This window comes from Achroia grisella, unplaced genomic scaffold (assembly GCF_030625045.1).
Source record: "Achroia grisella isolate CSIRO2021 unplaced genomic scaffold, CSIRO_AGI_Agris_v1 utg2156, whole genome shotgun sequence".
Classification (NCBI taxonomy): Eukaryota; Metazoa; Arthropoda; class Insecta; order Lepidoptera; family Pyralidae; genus Achroia; species Achroia grisella.
The window spans coordinates 1,503,261-1,523,095 of NW_026712714.1; the positions used below are offsets into that span (position 1 = coordinate 1,503,261).

General features: G+C 33.2%; 1 protein-coding gene across 1 annotated transcript in view; it reads right to left on the reverse strand.

The window, feature by feature from the left end:
- Nucleotides 1-4,945: 4,945 nt before the first annotated feature.
- LOC131842330 (uncharacterized) overlaps nt 4,946-19,835 on the reverse strand; it is a 50,552-nt gene continuing 35,662 nt past the window's right edge. Inside the window, exon 5 of the mRNA XM_059190868.1 lies at nt 4,946-5,290. Within this exon, the coding sequence (XP_059046851.1) occupies nt 4,946-5,290 (345 nt within the window). The remainder of the gene's footprint in view (nt 5,291-19,835) is intronic.

Below are 19,835 nucleotides of genomic sequence, written 5' to 3' on the forward strand. Positions count from 1 at the left end.
AAAGTTTGTAAAAATAAAATAGGAGATGAAGAAATATGGACATTCGTCATTTTTTGAAGTTAGAACGATGAAACTATTTTCTTTGGCTTTTTTGGTTTACCTTATCAATTTTTGTTTATATGGTTAAGGTCACTATTCCACGCGGGCGAAGTCGCGGGTACCACTAGCAAATAGATCACAGAGATAAAAAAACAAACAATTTTGAGCCATCGACAGCAAGGAGCAGTGAAGTCAAGCAAATCGCCAGTGCCCCACTAGTTTGTTTACTTTAATACAGCGCTTGCGATGCGTGTTGCAGTCAGATCAAAGGGCAATTTGTCGACAACACATGTTCCAGACACGGCGCGACTTTGGGCGGCGCGTGTCGCACACGTGCTGCGTGCCACACATCGATCTGATGGCAACATAAAATATTTATGGCTCCTAAATCTCATTGGGCGATGTTGTTTATCTGTGGTATTTAGTGGATCGCTTTATAGACTGGATTTAATAATGGAAGATTAGGCTGTATGGCTATGTTCCTTTGCCTTTCCACTTGTCAAAAAAATATTACGGAATTATTTAACTTAATGGTTGCCGTTAAAACGAAGAAGAAGAATTTAACTTAATATATCCTAAAATATTTATGGATCTTAAATCTTATTGGGCGATGTTGTTTATCTGTGGTATTTGGCGAATCTCTTTATAAACTGGATTCAATGACATAAGATTAGGCTGTATAGATTTGTACCTTTGCCTTTCCACTTGTCGAAAAAATATTACGGAATTATTTAACTTAATACATGCTAAAATATTTATGGCTCTTAAATCTTATTGGGCGATGTTGTTTATCTGTGGTATTTAGTGGATCGCTTTATAGACTGGATTTAATGACAGAATATTAGGCTGTATAGATTTGTACCTTTGCCTTTCCACTCGTCGAAAAAATATTACGGCACTATTTAACTTAATACATATATAAATTTTTCATAATTATATCAATTAGTATTTATGATTATTAAATCTTATTGGGCGATGTTGTTTATCTGTGGTATTTGACGGATCGCTTTATAGACTGGATTCAATAACAGAAGACATGTAGGACATTTTAGCCGCTTATGAACAAATTTTTTATATTGTAATTTTTTCCCTACCGTCCAGTTCAGTATATAGATTCAATTGAGAAGATCTGGCAAGAAATTAAATTGAATTTTTTAAAAGACAGTTCAATATATTATGTATTTATATAGGTGTCTATTTCTAATAAAATATTTATATAGGTGTTATATATATTTATATATTATATATTTATATAGGTGTCTATGTGTAATATTAAATGAAAATCATCCCGTGCATAAACTATTGACATGCACGCTCATCATTCAAGTAATCATTTAGTGACTAATAAGCTTTGCTCAGTAAATATCATTTAATCAATCATACGCATGAACAAATGTTTGTGGCGTGCGAGGAATCGAACCCGCGACTATTAGAAGTAAGTGCTAAACCGCTATACCACCGTGGCCGTCAGGGTAAAGGTTAAAATCGTGGAGTTTTTCATAAAACAGCGCTTGGGCGGCTACATACAAGTAAATTTGAAGGTGCCTCCACACGTCACCGGCAGGGCGGCCGGTTAGTTTTATTTATAACGGTTTTTGCACCTTCGCTTCACGCCCAACGTGTGTTTGCTGCTTTGTGTGTGTGGCTTTATTGCTGTTTTTATTTATGTATATACGCACCTCGGAAACTTTTTTATATGTACAGGTACCTATTAATATTATGTAGAGGAAATAAGAATGGAATAGAATAGAAATTCCTTTATTCAAATAAACTTAATTTAAACACTTTTGAATAGTCATAACATTTTGTTTTTATCTACCGCTCATTCGGAAAGCTGTCTCATCACAAGAAGAACGAGCAGGAAACTTGTGTGTCGCTCTTTTAAATAATCCTTGTAAGTGTTTTTTCTGATCTTCTTATTAGTATTGTAAATATGAAAGTTTGTAAGTATGGATGTTTGTTACTCTTTCATGCAAAAACTATTGAACGGATTTTGATGAAACTTTACAGTAATATAGCTTATGCATCAGAATAACATATAGGCTATATTTTATATTGAAATTTGATGCGGCTGAATCCGCGGGCACAGCTAGTAACATATATTAAAATTTATTACAGTTATTTATTATTAAAAATACTTTGCCTATAGACCTCTGCTTACCGTGAGACTAGATGGCGCTGTGTTAATTGTCTAGGGTTATTTATTATTTTCATATAAATTATTACTGTGTTTTATTAAAATTAATAAGACCTATTTTTTATTATTTTAATAGTTAAACATTTATAAATTACCTACTAAATAATTTAACAACTACCTTGGTAGTCTAGCGGTATCGACATCGCTTTATTTCCGATGGTCGCGGGTTCGATTCTTTGCATGGTGCATATACTCATGAATACAACTCGGTCTGGGTGTTTTTTATGTATATTACGTATATTATTTTAAGTAGCTGTGACGTGGTCGAGTGGAATGAGTAGTCATGCTCACTAAAATGTCCAGACATGGCGGCGTGGTGGCGTCATTAGCTCCCTAAAATATGATCGAGCGCAGTGATGGCTGACTCATCCGTCATACTCGTGAACGAGTTCTGCTTGAAGGGTCTGGTCTGCTCTTATCACTACGACTGATTTAATCTTATTGTATATTTATATTTGACCCAAAAATTAGTGCTGGTTGGTAGTTTATATTCACACGTTTCGATTTGTAAATGTAAACTTACAAGGATTATTTAAAAGAGCAACACACAAGTTTCTTGCTCGTTCTTCTTGTGATGAGACAGCTTTCCGAACGAGCGGTAGATAAAAAAAATGTTATGACTATTCAAAAGTGCTTATTTGAATAAAATATTTTCTATTCTATTCTATGTATTTATAAAATGTATCTATGTATTTACATGAGTTGTCTATACCCATAACACAATCTCTGCTTTCCATGGGACTGGATGGCGTTGTGTGAATTGTTTTTTATACTACGATGGTGGCAAACAGGCTTACGGCCGATCTAATGGTAAATGGTATCGTAGTCTATAGACGCCTGAGACACCAGGGGTGTCACGTGCGCGTTGCCCACCCTTAAGAAATCTTAATATACCCTCCTTGAAAAAGCCCACGCTGTAGTCTCGTGAGAAAACCTCGGCAGGTTATTACTGTGAATCTGAAATCTACTCTTTGTCTAAAGAGATCCTGTACGTAATTATATGTATGACTAGATGTTCCCGCGACTTCGTCGGCGTGGAATTAAAATTTACATTTCTAAATTAAAAGATTCTTTCTAATATAAAAGTAGCCTAAGTTACTACTTATTACAACAGCTTCCTGCCAATAAAAGTCCCGTTAAAATCAGTTCAGCCATTTCAGAGATTAGCCGGAACAAACAGACAGACAGTAAATATTATTTTGGTGTATGTACCGTATTTATATTCATATGCATGTAGTAAAAAACGGTTATTTCAATATTACACACAGACACTCCAATTTTATTTATATGTATAGATATAGAAATAAAAGTATGTATATATTTCGCAGTATTTTAATTTCCACATAAAATTTATTATATCAATTAGTTACATTAGAAAGTCTTGACCAAGCTTAACTATTGAGATCACTATACATTTACTTAATATACACAATATTTGGTGCAATGCTCGTTATTTTTTAACTATATACGTGCTTTGTTATATGAATTGAGTTTCTATATTTGTAATAAATTAAAATATTAAAAATGACTAAGAAATAACTGCATGTCAAATATTACCTGTGCAGGGACGGATGGATATTAAAAAAAAACATTGCACCATTAAAAAGTTACGATCGCCTAAAATTTACAATTTTACAAAAAGTGTTCGATATTCAAAACTCTTATTTCAATTCGGAAAATACACAAGAGGTCGTTTTTACTAAAAAAAAATATATAAAGGGTTGCCTTTATTAAAAAAATAAATAAACATATTTTTTTTTATTTAAAATAAACAGTTGAAACCTGTACTTTTTAATATTCGAAGTCTCTACTCGTTCGTCTTTTGTTGAAAATCAGAGTGATCACGAAGCTCATGAAAGATTTAAATTTGAGTATATGATACCTACTCACTTCTGGAATAACAGTTATGTCTTCAATTTTTTTTTAAACGGCTCTTATCATATTGAAATGTAGGTTTTAATTTACGTAATAAAATTATGTAATTCAAAATATATAACAAATTACACTTATGTAAACAATTCTCATTATTTATATTTTATTTATCACAATCTATTATTCAAATCATAATAGGTACCTATAGTTCGCGGCAAACGACTTGCGGAAACCATAGACAATGAGGCTTACGCAGTAAACTTATCTTCCTTTTTTTCTGCGCAAGTCACGTCTTCCCTCTAAAATAGTTTATTGGCGGTATTTATTTAAATATATCCTTTAAATCTTAAACTAAGAATATTCTGTGCATAAATATACAAATATGCTATTTAATTAATTAATTTTACTTACATTAATAATCTTATTATATTTTATTAAGTTGGCAAATTAAATTTTGAGACAATTATCACTTACATTTTGTTGATGTTTATCAAATTACCCTTAAATGGAAAATATAACAAATTAGAAAATTGTTTGAGTATCCATTTTTTAATATATCTATCCCTTAATTTAATGGCGAATATGACGAATAATGCCAGTAAAATGATAATAATGGCAAACCAGAAACTAAACTTCTTCCTTTGCATGGTTTTTGTCGATGGTATTATATATTTACCTACACTTTTAGTTTTTTTTTATTATTTTTTTCAACTGTTCTATTTTTAATTTATCTTACTTACAAATACTTACAGCCAATAAATATACAGTAGTATACTTATTAAAACACACATTTACAAGGTTTTTATTATAATATTAATAAGTAATTTAGAAAGCACGTCAAGTTACATTAATCTCTTCATCGGATGCACTCGCATCGCTATCAAAATCTTCTTCGTCCATATTTGAATAATTCCCGCCAAAAGTCGCCGCCATTTTGTCGTCATATCTATAACTATCGTTGGATGTAGACGCGTACATTTTGTTTTTAATTTCGTCAGTTTGTTCGTCGTTTATAGGCGATAATGGTGACATTTTAGGTTTATCGGCCTCGGCGTCGGATAGATCGGGATGTGGGTTGTTTTTATTTGGCAACGTTTGCTCCCTGGAACCGCCTGATGCAAGAAGTTCCCGCTCTTTTGAGTTCCGCCATTTCATGCGACGATTTTGAAACCAAATCTTGACCTGTAAAGATAATGATTGTTAAAAATGCTCGATTTGGAATAAAGAGAGGAATAGAAAGCTTATTATATATCTTTCAGTCGGCTAAATTTTTATACAAAGACTGTGATCTGGTGTTGTTTACAGTTGAATACAGCGATTCCAGATTTCCCAATTTTTCGGGAGTTTTCCCCTAAAACCATTACGATGTCATTATTAATAAAAAAAATATATACGCGTAGCTAGTAAAGGGATTAAAACCCCCATTCTTATGATTGTGGTTTGATAAAATAAATACAATTTTCCGGGAGTTTTTCCGAAAAATATGTCAGTACAGGGTTATTATCAGTTAAAAAAATATATAAGCGTAGCTAATAGTATTAAGACCTTCATTCTTATGACAATGAGTTGATAAAATAGATATTATAAATAATTATTATTAGGTATTAATTGTATTAATAAATCAGCAACACAGTTTTCTAATAACGCGTTTTATTATTTAGTGTTATACCAGTTATACTATTCAACAATAGCAAAAATCGTTTCGTCTATTGTAGCTAAAACCGTATGTCATTATTTCATTGCTTCAAATTCGCAAATTCATCACAGAAAAAAAAACTAATAAAAAGGGGCTATACCACATTAATATTTTTTACAACACATCGATTCCTCATTTTTCTATATTTTTACGATAAATCCCAACTGTTTTTTGGGATAAATACGGCGTAACAGCTTATTGTGTGGCTGACAGAGTTTATTGATGGTGCGGGGCGTGGCGCGGGTGTTTCCTTTGCCTGCGCGCCAAAAGACGTGTCACATATGACCGGTGGCTATGCTTTTTTATAGCAATACATTGAAATCAAAGACCGCTCATAATAACCATAGAGTACTTTAGTAAGGTTTATGAAGGTTGTTATTAAGGTGAATGAAATAACTTTAATTTAATTTGTCTATGGCAAGTGCACTAATGTGCCAAGTCAGTGAAAAGAAAGAAAACTAATTTTAAGCAATTATTCCTTCCTGATATTCCGACAGTGTGGCAACCGCCATGGTAACGGGTAAAATTTAATCAGAAAACACAACATAATTTGTTTAGTAATTAAAAAATTCACCAAATTTACAAAATCCCCATATATAATATGTGTTAATCTACAATAGGATCTACTTGTACATCAAATTTCTAATCATTTTAGCCGTTAAAGTGTGAGTTAGTACGTTATAGATTATACAATACGTAATTAGTGAAATTATCAAACATAAATAGCTAAATCTACAACTAGCTATACAAATAGCCACATCATTGTATTATTTGCTAGCATAGATAACAAAATGATGGTGTAATAGTGTCGTTGCATTTATCGAATGATTTATCACAACTGTCACCAACTGTCACGCGTGCGGGCGTCAATTGACAATGATTGGAATTGTGTCTGTTCGAAATTCAAATTTAAATGCAGTGTGACATTTTATGAACGTAATTAGGCAATAATATTTACTCGTTTACACCTCCTTGCAAGCTTATGTCATTACAAATATGTAGTGTGAAACTGTGTAAGTTCTTTTTAGAACAATTATAGATTGTTACATAACTTCAATTTTGGTTCATGTATACAAGTGCGGTGGCATTGTTTTAAGACGTTAATTGCTCTGTATTTTTCTGCGTGAAATTTTTTGTCGCCTTTCCAACTTGCACGCCCTAACTTATATATTGATCGTATAGAGACAGTCGAAGAATTATCTATAGGTAGAGTTATGTATGATTCGCCAAATGTCGATTTTATCATGTGCTTTACTTATATGTAACTCTGATTACAATTAGCTTAAAAGTTTGAACAAATATCTGAGATCTTTGATTGTATGTAATATTTAATACTTAACATATTTTTTTGTAAAGGTATACCTATAGGTACTTTGCCAGACGTCCTTTGTAAAGATAGGACTAAGAGGTAATATTAGACTTTTTCTGCCTTTTGTATATCTGCGATGTGATTAGGCGTATAATGAATTTATATATGCAGCTATATTTTTTAATAACTGAAGTATACATTTTAAAGTTAGGAATGAGCAGACAAAAATTCACTTTCTTACAGTTTTTGTATCAACGTATAATAATTTAACACAAAGGAAACAACCAAATTACCTAGTAATATTTTTTATTATAAGTCCAATCGAACGAAAATAAAACGTACAGAATCTAAAATTTAAAATTGTAACGTCATATTCACTTTAAAAATTCGAAAATGGAATGACAAATAACATTCCCGATTGGCCGTGTCCAATCAGTTATTGATTGATGTACGCGTGTTCGATTCAAAATTCGAATTCGTATCATTTGTCAACCTTTTAAATATGGAACTTTTTATTTCTCTATGGTGCGTTATATTTTTTTACGGCTCTAATTGAATCGTTAGTGAAGTGAATTGAGTGACAGATAACTGTTGACACTATTGTAATTTTAACGTATTTTTGTAAGTAAATTACTAGTTTTTCGAGATTCTTAGTTGGATAGATAAATTATTTATTTGGCACACAGATTACAATATCGAAATGAAAGTGATTAAAAATAATAGAATAAGATTTTAGAATACATTGAAGATCAATAAAAAAATAATTACTAATATATAATAAATTATTAGGTCTTTAATTATATAAAATTCACGCGAATAAGTTGCTTAAAATTACGCCACCTTATCACATCAAATATAACGCTACAGAGGTGAGGGTAACCATGGCGCTACACTAGATATGGTACGGATGTGTCAGTACAGTGTCTGGTCTGCTCTGATTACTGCGACTGATTATTATGTTCTCAAATCGTAGGTAAAATGCCACTGCCGTCGGCCGCTCCCAGCCGACACAAGCCGTGGTAAACGCACGCGCATCTTTTATATTAGGTACAAACAATGTATGTTTTGTTCTAGCAATATATAAAAATCTAAATCTCGTAATTCGCTATCGGACTAAAACTTAATAAAAGATTCAAGTATTTTTTTTATCACGGACAATTAACACAGCTACAAGCAACAAGCAACTAGCTTCACGGTAAGCAGAGCTTGTGTTATGTGTACTAGACAACAGATATAAACACTTTTATATTTTTTTGGTAAATCATGCTCATGAAAATATTTACATCGTGCGAGGAATCGAACCCGCGACCAACAGGAAGTAAAGCGGTGTGCTAGACTGCTAGACCACCTAGGCCGTCATTATACCAGTTAGAAATATCATACAGTCATCGTTCATTCACAGCCGTCATATAAAAAGTACTGAGCAGTTAGAGCGAGAGAGCGGTCAACTGCTGAGTGCGCGGATGTTCCGACACGTGGAGTGAAGGGCCGGCGACAATCCGCCGCAGGCAGCTGACGCCCGACCCTTTCATTTCACATTCACAGCGATGGGACGCGGGACGTGGGACGCGGGACATGAAATAGTAATTGTGGAAATACGCCCGCCCCACGATCTTAATGTTATCATATTTTTTTTCTCTATGGTTTTTTAAGGAATTAAAAGTGCATGCCAGTATGTTATCATATTTACACGTATATTCTATACTCTGATAAAGATATATAAAATCTTTATTGCCAATATTACTCCAGTTAGCTCATATACACCAGTCAGCTCATGACCACGGCTAGTGTAATCTAGTCGAAACGTGAAGAGAGTAAACCTTTATTTGGCATAAAATTATTCGTATTAAGACCCGGTTAATAATATAAATAATGTTAATAAATCATAAAGATTACACAAAATAATAAAAAAACGTACAAAGTTGGCAATAGGACCTGCCTCAGCTATTGCTGATATAACACAACCTTAGTGAGGTGCACCTATATAGCGCTGGTTTTAGAACATTAATATGCTGCTATAAGCTGGTTTTCTTATAAAATCGTTTGTCGTGACTGATTATAATGATAATCCAGGACTATCACTTAGGAATACACACAGCGCAATCTAGACCCAAGCTAAGTACACCTTGTTTTATGGGCACTAGACAACTGTTAGAAATACTTAAATATTTTTTGTTTACATACATATTATACATAGACAACATCTAGACCAGTACTACTAATCATAGTCATTAATACAAATATTTGCGCCGTGCGAGGAATCGAACCCTTGACCATCGGATGTAACGCAGTGTGCTAAACCGATAAATCACCGAGGCCGTCAAATAAAATTAAATAGTTAATAAAAATTTGTGTCAATTTAGATAAAACGTAGTGATTACTTGCTCTATATTGATCATATATTAATCAATTGACATGCTTTTATGTCAATGTAAAATGTGGTCTGTGGTTGATTACACAGATACAAACAAGGGTTAAATTTAAATATTATAATATGAACAATATCAGTAACATGTATAGTTAAGAAAGGGTTAGTAACAATAGGTTTTTGAATATTATTTAGATACGCTTCATTTGTATAGTCAAATAATAAGATATTTTATTGACATTTCACAATGCAAATATGGCCGTCAATCAAAAGTCAAAAAAGCGCGCGCAAAAATAATAAAAAGAGTAAAAGGAAGAATCGTTCACAATCCAAAATAAATAAATGCAAATATTTGAAATTGGAACGGCCGTGAATGTAAACATGGCGGCGTTTGAATATTCATTAGAAATATGAATATTTCAAATTTCGAACCGTTCGCGTCCGAAAATCAGATTCATTGGACGTGGTAGAGATGTGCTTATAAACAGAGGAAATCGTATAAAATTAACTAAATATAATGAATGCCATATATTTTCCTGTAATACTTAAGATTAGAAATTGAATAAATATTATTTTACACACTTGTTATTATTACTCGCACTCGACTCAATACGTAAAATAACATAGCAATTAACTATAATCATACAGTTATCTATACATATAAATAAAATTGGAGTGTCTGTTTGTAATATTGAAATAATACATGCATATGAATATAAATACGGTGCATACACCTAAATATTTTTTTTTACTATTTTTGTCTGTCTGTCTGTCTGTCTGTCTGTTCCGGTTAATCTCTGAAATGACTGGACCGATTTTGAAGGGACTTTTTTTGGCAGGTAGCTGATGTAATAAGGAGTAATTTAGGCTACTTTTATTATAGAAAAATAAAGTTAAATTCCACGCGGACAAAGTCGCGGGAACAGCTAGTATTAATGATAAAATCTCTGTATATAAACTACTCTTTCCTGAACATTCTGCAGTACCATAATTTTAAAGATAAATATTAATTTTATTTTGTGTTTTTTCCATTTGACGTAATATTATATTATTAAATATATTAAAAATGTATTATTATTTTTAGTAAGGAGGCAATTTTTAAATCAAGTCTACATATACTTTTCATATACAACGGTTATGGTAAAACCAGACTGGCGGAGTGCATTCTGAATGCCATACATTTGAATAAATAAATGGAAAACAAATGCAGTTTTCGTTCGTTTCACGGACGTTTTATAACTAGACTAGGTATAAATGTACGAGTATTTATTGTACTTTGAAATTGCTAAATATAATTACGTTTAAAGATAAGTAGGTTAGATTAGTCTATGTTAATTTTTTAGACTGATTAAAACAATGTTTCACTTGAATCCTTGGCAGTTCTTCTCAAGTAGAAGTCTACTCCAAGGCTAGTAATGAACGAAAAATTATCTATATCAATAAGTGCAACTGTCAGCTTTTGCACTAAAAAGTCCCCGATTCGATTTTTGGTCGGTACAATTTAATAAACAAACCTCACAATTGGCAATGTCTCTGATGCTCATCTACGATGAACAGTCTTTGTGCTGGTTAATAATAAATTAAAAATAAATGGATATTTGGTTAACTAGCTTTTGTCCGCGGCTTCGCTCGCGTTAATTTATCCCCTTAGGGGTGGAATTTATCAAAATACTTTCTTAGCGGATGCCTACGTCATAATATCTACCTGCATGCCAAATTTCAGCCCGATCCGTCCAGTGGTTTGGGCTGTGCGTTGATAGATCACTATGTCAGTCACCTTTGAGTTATACATATTTAGATAATTATCTCTCTCTCTCGGGGGGAAGGGGATTGTTAGTAATGTGGATTGATAACCCCATTAGCGCAGGCGGGTGCACCATTCCATTATCAACCCTAAAAAAAAATCTCTCTCTCTCTCTCTCTAGCATGTAAGTGTTGCGTGCACATTGTCGTCAACATTTGAATGCCTTAGAGGCATTTTCTCCATCTACGACGAATAGTCATTGTGCTAGCTAAAAATAGCTAATAATAAATTTAAAAATGGAACGCATCATAAAGCTGTGTGCACATCAGCGCGGCTGTATCCGCGACGCGACGCGACGCGACGCGACCGTACCCGCAATCTTGCCGCACTCCTTGCTTCTGACGTTAAATAATTGCCGGGCGCCGACCGCTTGGATATTACCGCTTAAGAATGTTAGAACTGGCATTTTATTTTTCTTTTTTCATTCTTATATTGTGTGTACATTTATTTAATCTTCATATCCTTTATAATAATGATTTAATTAAACTAGTTCTTTACGGCTGGTTTAGAGTAAACTCGTTAATTTCTATTGCTCATATTTCTCCTTAATTAATTCTAAGCAACACATATCTACTAACGAACATTGTAAATAAACTGGCTTTAAAAAAAAGTAATTCAATTGAGTTTCTTGCCAGTTCTTCTCAATTGGTTCTATATATCGAACTGGACGGTAGGGAAAAAAATATAATGTAAAAACTTGACGTTCATAAGCAGCTACAATGTCCTACATTAAGAAATGATTTTTGAATTTTGAACTTTGAACTACAGCAAACATAAAGCATGTTTTTTGTCTGTGCAGTTACAATCTTTCCAAAAATTGATTTATTCTTAGGTGCATGGATGCTTATCACATGTAGATAGGTCTCCGTTTCATAGTCAGTGTTAAAATAATTGAATCGTATGAAACATTTTCGACCAATTATGGCTTTTTTTTATATAATAATAATCTTTAATTACTGCTTACAAGGGAACTTACAATATTGAACAAAGTAACAAAAGTATGTATTTAATCTTATAAGCTATTCCTTTGTGAGAGTCTGGAGTCTGTCGAAACCTGTACTACAGATCTCCAGGCTCTCTCCGAGGACTTACTGGCATTTAATAAATCTAAGAAATGTTTTTGTGAGGTAAAGTTGTATAATGTGTCGCTAGTTGCGGTATATAATATAGTTAATGATATGTGTGTGAGTGTGTGTGTGAGTGTGTGTGTGTGTGTGTGTGTGTGTGTGTGTGTGTATATAGATATCTACGTATATTTATGCTTTGTGGTACGAAATATGTTAAATTTACTATTTAAGTTAGTTAATGCATATTTTGGATTTCTTAATAGTTCAAGACCTCTGTTCACTGTCATTCTAAACAAATACAATATACAAATATCTCTAATATAGATCATAGGTCGTGCAAAGTTGTCATAAAGTGTCTCTATCTACGTCCTACTCTAAGAGCTTACTACAATAGGTCAGATTTCTAATTTAAATATAAGTTACTAATATAAGTAATAATAATGAAACAAGCAACAATTAAAAACAATAATAAAATTCATAGCGTTGACAATATTATCTAATTGCACAAGAAATTCATGCGAACCGGTTTCTATTGTTCTCTTCTTGTTGTATTCCTTGTTTATCGCATGCCTCGTACTTGTTACTGCGTATGTATTTAGAATAACATTTATTCAAAAGAGCAACATGCAAGTTTCTTGATGTTTTTTTGTAATGAGTCTGCGTTCCGAATGAGTGGTAGAATAAAAGTAATATGACTATTCAAAAGTGCTTATATTGATTATTCGAATGATTTCTATTTCTAAGCATCTGCACAACTTAACTAAACAAATGTACCTATATGTTGTATTTTAATATCATTGTGTCAATGAATTACACAAGAAAAGCTGAAGTGAATGGAATAACGGACTGTGCCGCCTCTATCCAGTATCAGTTCTGGCTCTATGGCGAGGAGCGGGGGAGGCGGCCATTGAAATTTATTTAATGACAACATCCAGTTAGCGAGGGTTCAGACGTGACGGCATGCGACGCTGCCGTGACGTCTTTATTACATGCAAGTATCACTCACGGAATATCACAATATATATTGTCTATACTAATGTATAGACAATATATATTTCGTATATGTGAAGTATAAACTTTGTACCCGATTTTATGGACGGCGGAGTACGAAATTTCTCGCAATTATCGTTAATATTTTAAGCGACAGTTACTGTTTGTCTCGTTTTCTCGCTAAAACTACTGAACCGATTTAAATGTCATTTGGTACATAGATAGTCTAGATCCTGAGACAGGACAGACTACTTTTTAATGCGAAGAAGGGACTGAAAGGGGTGATGAAAGGTTGTGTGAGAGTACTGTAATTTTTAATGCTAGAAATTTCCAACTTATTTTTTAAATTGTTAGTTAAATATAAATAAATATGACATTAAAAGTTTGGAAAAATGAAACAGGTAAACAGGTAAAATTAAATCGGGGAGGAAATTTTCTATAGAAAGATCGTCATTTTTAAAGTTAGAACGATGAACAAGTTAGAATGCAAGTTTTTTTTTGCCTTTTTGGGTTGGATTTTTTTTTTTTTTATTTTGTCAAAGTCACTAAGCCATGCAAACGACGTCGCGGGCACGACTAGTTTTAGTATAATTTACTATTTAATGTACTGCTTAAATCTCTATTTCCAGAATAAACTTATAAAAAATAACGCTGATATGTCCCACGTTGGGCGCCAATGAAATATTATAAGTACAATTTATGCAAGCATTTATAAAAAAATACATCTAAATATTTATATCAGTTGTCTTGTAGATATATCCATAACGCAAATAAAAAAATATGACACTGAAGCATTATATATACATATGGATCTAATAAATCTGTTCTTAATTACTAAAATATACTTTAATATATGTAATGGATTTATGGAACAAGTATTTTCCTCACAAGCAAGCGTAATGCAGACCCTTCACTAAATGGGTTGATGCTCCCAAAGGTTAAAAGCGAAGGTCTTATTACCATTTATAGCATCCTGATCGCTGAAGCAGCATTATTGAAGGCAACGGCCGTAAAAAGATTCAACGCGTTAAAGTCGGTTGGGTAAAATTGGATTAACTCCAGTGTACATTAACCTTAAGTAAAAATCCAATACAAATAACTTGGATTAACTCCAGCGTACAGTGTGTATTAACCTTAAGTAAAAATCCAATACAAACAACTAAATTCAAGGGAGTAATAACTCGAGAACATTCAATAACCGGCAAATCTGTTCGCGAGTGCCCTATAAAATTCAGAAATCGTAAAAAACCCTGCAAACAAGGAAACGAAACGCTTATAAAAAGTAAAACTCGACCCACCAATACAGCACGGCCACACTTTTATATCGAATACGAATCGCCCAATAGAAGAGCGTTTTAAGACGCAATTCCGAACTATGACCGTCTCTTTCCAACTTGAGCGCCAAATGTAGTCTTGAAAATAGAACGTTTTGTCTCAAGACGCTCAATACCATAGAGTGTGCGATATATATTTTTTTATTATCTGCCATTTTGTGAAATTGTGTACCGGTGTATTGGAACAATCGGCCTGTATGGTTTTGGCGGGCAATTTGCTTGGCGCCATGTTGCCTCAACTCCTTTGTGAAGGGAGAATAAAAGGTATATTGTTTTTGTTTTCAGATTATATTGTTGTTATTGCTTGCTGTATTGCACGTGAAGGGGAAATGGATCTCGTCAAGTCATACGGAGGTGCTGCATTATAGATATCTTCTTTCTATATCTCCAATCTATGTTTATCTATATCTATATTTTACAAATTTATTTTTAAATAAATACTTTTCATTACATTAGTTACAGGAGTTTGAGAAAAAGAGACGTCGAGAGAACAAAATGGACTGTCCATACCAAAATAAGCCTTAGTGGCTAAACAAATTTATATTACGCTTCTCCTAGAGAAGAATTCTAGAGAATCTGTTAGGAGACTATTAATTATTTATTAACCTGCTAATATACAAATTACTTACCAAATTAGAAAAAAACCTTTTTAAATAACTAAATTGCAGTTAACTCACAAAATACACACTATTTTTAAATCTAGATGCAGATAAAAAAAAGCGTATGTGTGAATATCTGTGACTGTCTGTGACTGTACCGGCCACCGCACATGCCTGTTTATTGTGCAATACATAATTGCCGACACATGCAATTTCACCTCATAATGCAATTCACCTCATTACATATCTTTAAACAATAAAATCAATGTTCGAGTAGTGAAATATATCGACCTAAATTATTTTCCAAATTTTCATTTTCATATTGCATCACATTCTATCTTCTATCATTTCTATTTTCCGTCATATTTTTTCATTGTTTAACACCAAAATGTATGAAATTTCAGCATTACGGCGACGAAAGGACCAAAATGTATCAAATTTCAGTATTACGGCGACGAAAGGACCAAAATGTAATGGATCGGTGGACTGTATGGGTGTCTAAATGATGAAAACACGTAGTTTGGAATAATAATATATTAATATGTGCAATTGCGAACTATACGAAAGACAATAATGGAATAATTGAAATGTATCAAAAAACATGACGTATAAAAATATAGATTTAAAAATAATAAAAGTATCAAAAGAGGTTGCTGAGTTTAGGAAGAACGATGTGTGGGGGACACATCGTTCTTCCTAAACTAATGGACCAATTACAAGGTGGTCATCTTTCTTTAAAAGCTGAGGTCGAGATCGTTATGGAGATCTCTTCAGGCTTTACGAAGTCAGCTTTTTAGTATTTAGAGATCATTTTGTATCGAGACTTATATAAAGTTTTTAATTTTGTTACTTTCTTTTAAATTACATATATGAAAGCGTCGTAACATAGTAATTTACAACCCCGGTATACACCGAAATAAATGATTCATTTAGGCACAAGTACATAGTACATAGTACATTTTGGACTAGTCTACTGCTATTTGCCGCAGCTGGCTTATATAGCTTCACCGGACGATAGGGGGCGAGTGCAGATGGCACTACAAACCCGCGGAAGGACTTACGGAGCGGCTGAAGGCCATCTCCCCCTGACGGGGGAGACGACGACGACTTTAGTCTGAGGGCACCGCTAGAGGTTCGAACCTCAGCTCAGGCCGTCGTAATGTCCCCGTTTGATTTGGACGGGGGATCGATTAGATATATTCACCTATATAAAAAAACAGCTAAAATAAATAAAATATTGTCCAAGTATATATTTTTTTTATTTACTTAGTTACTCAAACAGTTGGTTGTGTATTTAATATTTTGTCTCTAATGAATTAGTGCTAGTTGGTAGTTTGTATTCATACAGAACTATGGCTAACCTACTGTCCTGTCCTTTGTGTCCATCATTTTGCACAAAGGAAGATTTAAAAAAATGCGACAGAATGCGCAAAAGTCGTCGCAACATTTTGAGGAAAGTGCACTTTGTTGCCATTGAAACGAAAGAAATTTGAAATTGTTTGTGATGTTTGCTCCGTTCACTGGAAACAGAGGAATTTCAGGTGCTCTTCAATTAATTTTGCATTTTAAAGATTACTAGCCTCTCGCCCCGGCCTAGAAACGGGTGTACAAGTATATATATAAACCTTCCTCTTGAATCACTATATCTATTAAAAACACCCGCTTCAAAATCCGTTGCGTAGTTTTAAAGATTTAAGCATACATAGAGACGGATAGACAGCTACAGCGACTGTTTTATACAATATAATGATAAAAAAAAAATTGTGTGAATAGAAGTATCACTTTGATATTTTAAATTGTGAAATAATAGGCTACGTGACGTCGCATCTGATTGTAGAATTGGAATGATTCAACGGTCACCCATCCATCCGCGCGGCCCCGCCTCTTGCTCATTCGCAGGTTACCCGCGATTGGCTGATTAATTAACGTTCGATTGATTGAAGCGTAGACAGTAATTGTAAATTAAATATTTTAAAAGAGCAACAAGCAAGTTTCTTTATCGTACTTCTTATATTTCTCTTGTAGCTATTTAGTAGTCACAACACAAGCTCTGCTTACCTTTATGTGTGATGACCTGGTGTGTAAACAACACTGGTAATAAACCTAGTCTTTATTGTTATATCATGTGACCTTTTACAATTACAGTTATTTTAAAAGGTCACATGGTCAAATTTTACAAGCTTGTTTGCTTTTAGAATAGAATAGAATAGCAAATAATTTATTCAAATATAAATGTAAGTTACATTGAAGCACTTTTGAATAGTCATAACATTTTTTTTTAATCTACCGCTCATTCGGAATGCTGTCTCATCACAAGAAGAACAAGCAAAAAACTTGTGTGTTGCTCAATTTTAAATAATTTATTCTTACTTACAATTTAAGTTTAAGTGTGTGAATACAAACCACCGATTAGCACTAATTCAATGAAATAATAAAATAGAAAAAACATTCAATATACAACAACTGGTTAAACAATTAATAAGAGAAAATAAGTTATAGTGATTAGAGCAGACCAGTCCACACAAGAAGCACCCGTTCACGAGTATGACGGATGACCCAGCCACCACTGCGTTCGACCATATTTTAGGGAGCCCAATGACCACGCCGCCACAAGTCTGGACATTTTAGTGAGCATGACTACTCAAAACACCAGACCACGTCATAGCTACTCACAATTGCCATCTGATGGTTATAGTATTCACATTTCACATAAGAATGCATGCGGCAATCAATACAAAAACCGCTACGCTTTCATATTTCTAAAATAATTGAATCAAGATAGCAATGAGATAAACAAATTATAACGTTGTATGCTAATAAACTAATTATTTACTTGATATGTTGTCGTCTATGAATTCGTCTATCCTGTAATAGGCTTTTTCTTACACAAAAATTGTTTAATTTAAGATTTGAATTGTCTCTCTGTCAGATTTAGTGCAGATTCTGGCAGATTATTATAAAATCTTACGCAATTACCATAGAATGAATTACTGACTTTGTGCAGACGGCATTTAGGTAAAATTAGCTTATTTATATTGCGTAAGTTTCTATTTGTACAGTCTTTAAGTTTTTTAAAACTCTGAATTCTTCCGTGTATATATGATATTCTCATAAATGTATTGTGAAGTAACGGTGAGGATATTTGAATCTTTAAAACACTGACGTAATGACTCTCTTGAACCCATACCATAAATAGAACGTATGGCTCTCTTTTGTAAAATAAATATATTATTTATATCGGCTGCTTTACCCCACAGCGGTATGCCATAAGACATTATGCTATGGAAATAACTCAAGTATACAAGTTTAGCCGTCGCCACGTCTGTTAATTGCCTAATTCTTCTAATTGCATATGCAGCTGAACTGAGTCTCTTGGCCAATTTTGAAATATGGGGCCCCCATTGTAATTTCGAGTCCACTGTTATACCTAAAAAAACTGTATCATTAACAAAATTTACTATTTCATCATTAAGCAATAACTGTGTATTTATTGATCTTACATTAGGAAGTATTATATTTTACAATTACAGTTACATAAAAAAAACAATTTACTTATAATATTATAGAAGGTAAGCTTAGTTAATCTTGATTGAATGTTAACCCCAGTTATTCAAGTTTAGAAACCATAGCATCCCCTATCGAGCCACGCAGCCCCTAATTCGATAAACGCCGGCAATTATCTGTTCCGCTCACCCCCGCCCCACCCGTTGAAACGGGCCAAGATTGCCGTCTCAACCCTCGCAAGTTATTTTTGTCGAGTCTTAATTAATTTTTATTAATAATATACTTTTTTGTTATTTATTTACAGAGACGGCCTTCGTGGTTTAACGGTTTAGCACATTGCTTTACTTCCGATGGTCGCTGGTTCGATTTCGCAATTATTTGTATACATGAGTATGGTTGTTTGTATGTAAGTATATTATGTATAAGTTTAATAAAAAAATATCTAAGTCTTCATATCAGTTGTCTAGTACCCATAACAAAAGCTTTGCTTAGTTTCGGACTGGATAGAGTTGTTTGAATTGTCGAGAAATATTATATTACTGAGAATCATAACGCACTAGTTTCCTACATTGAAAGGTCGTGACTTCAAATCTGACAAACAGCAAAATAACTGTATTTAAATATTTCTGATATTATTATTTTCCTAATATTTGCGACTAACTCACTGGTTATGGAAAGCCCTGGACACAAATTACAAATCCGACAATTGTCCACGCTTCTGACAACCCCATTTGGGATAATAGGCGTGAAGTTACGAGTACATTACAGAGGTACCCCCGTAGACTTTGTAATTTGTAAATAATAATAATCTCAGGACATTCAGCGTCATCTAGACCCAAGTTAAGCTAGCTAAAGCTTGTGTTATGGGTACTAGGTAGGTAAATGTATTATTGTAAACATGTACAACCTTTATTTGAAAAGAATACGAACTGAGTTTCTTGTCAGTTCTCATCTCGAAATCATTCCGAACTGACGACTGACGTAGATTTGATATCATAAGAGTCTGTAATAGACCTACATGAATAAAGATATTTTGAATTTGAATTGAATTTGTAC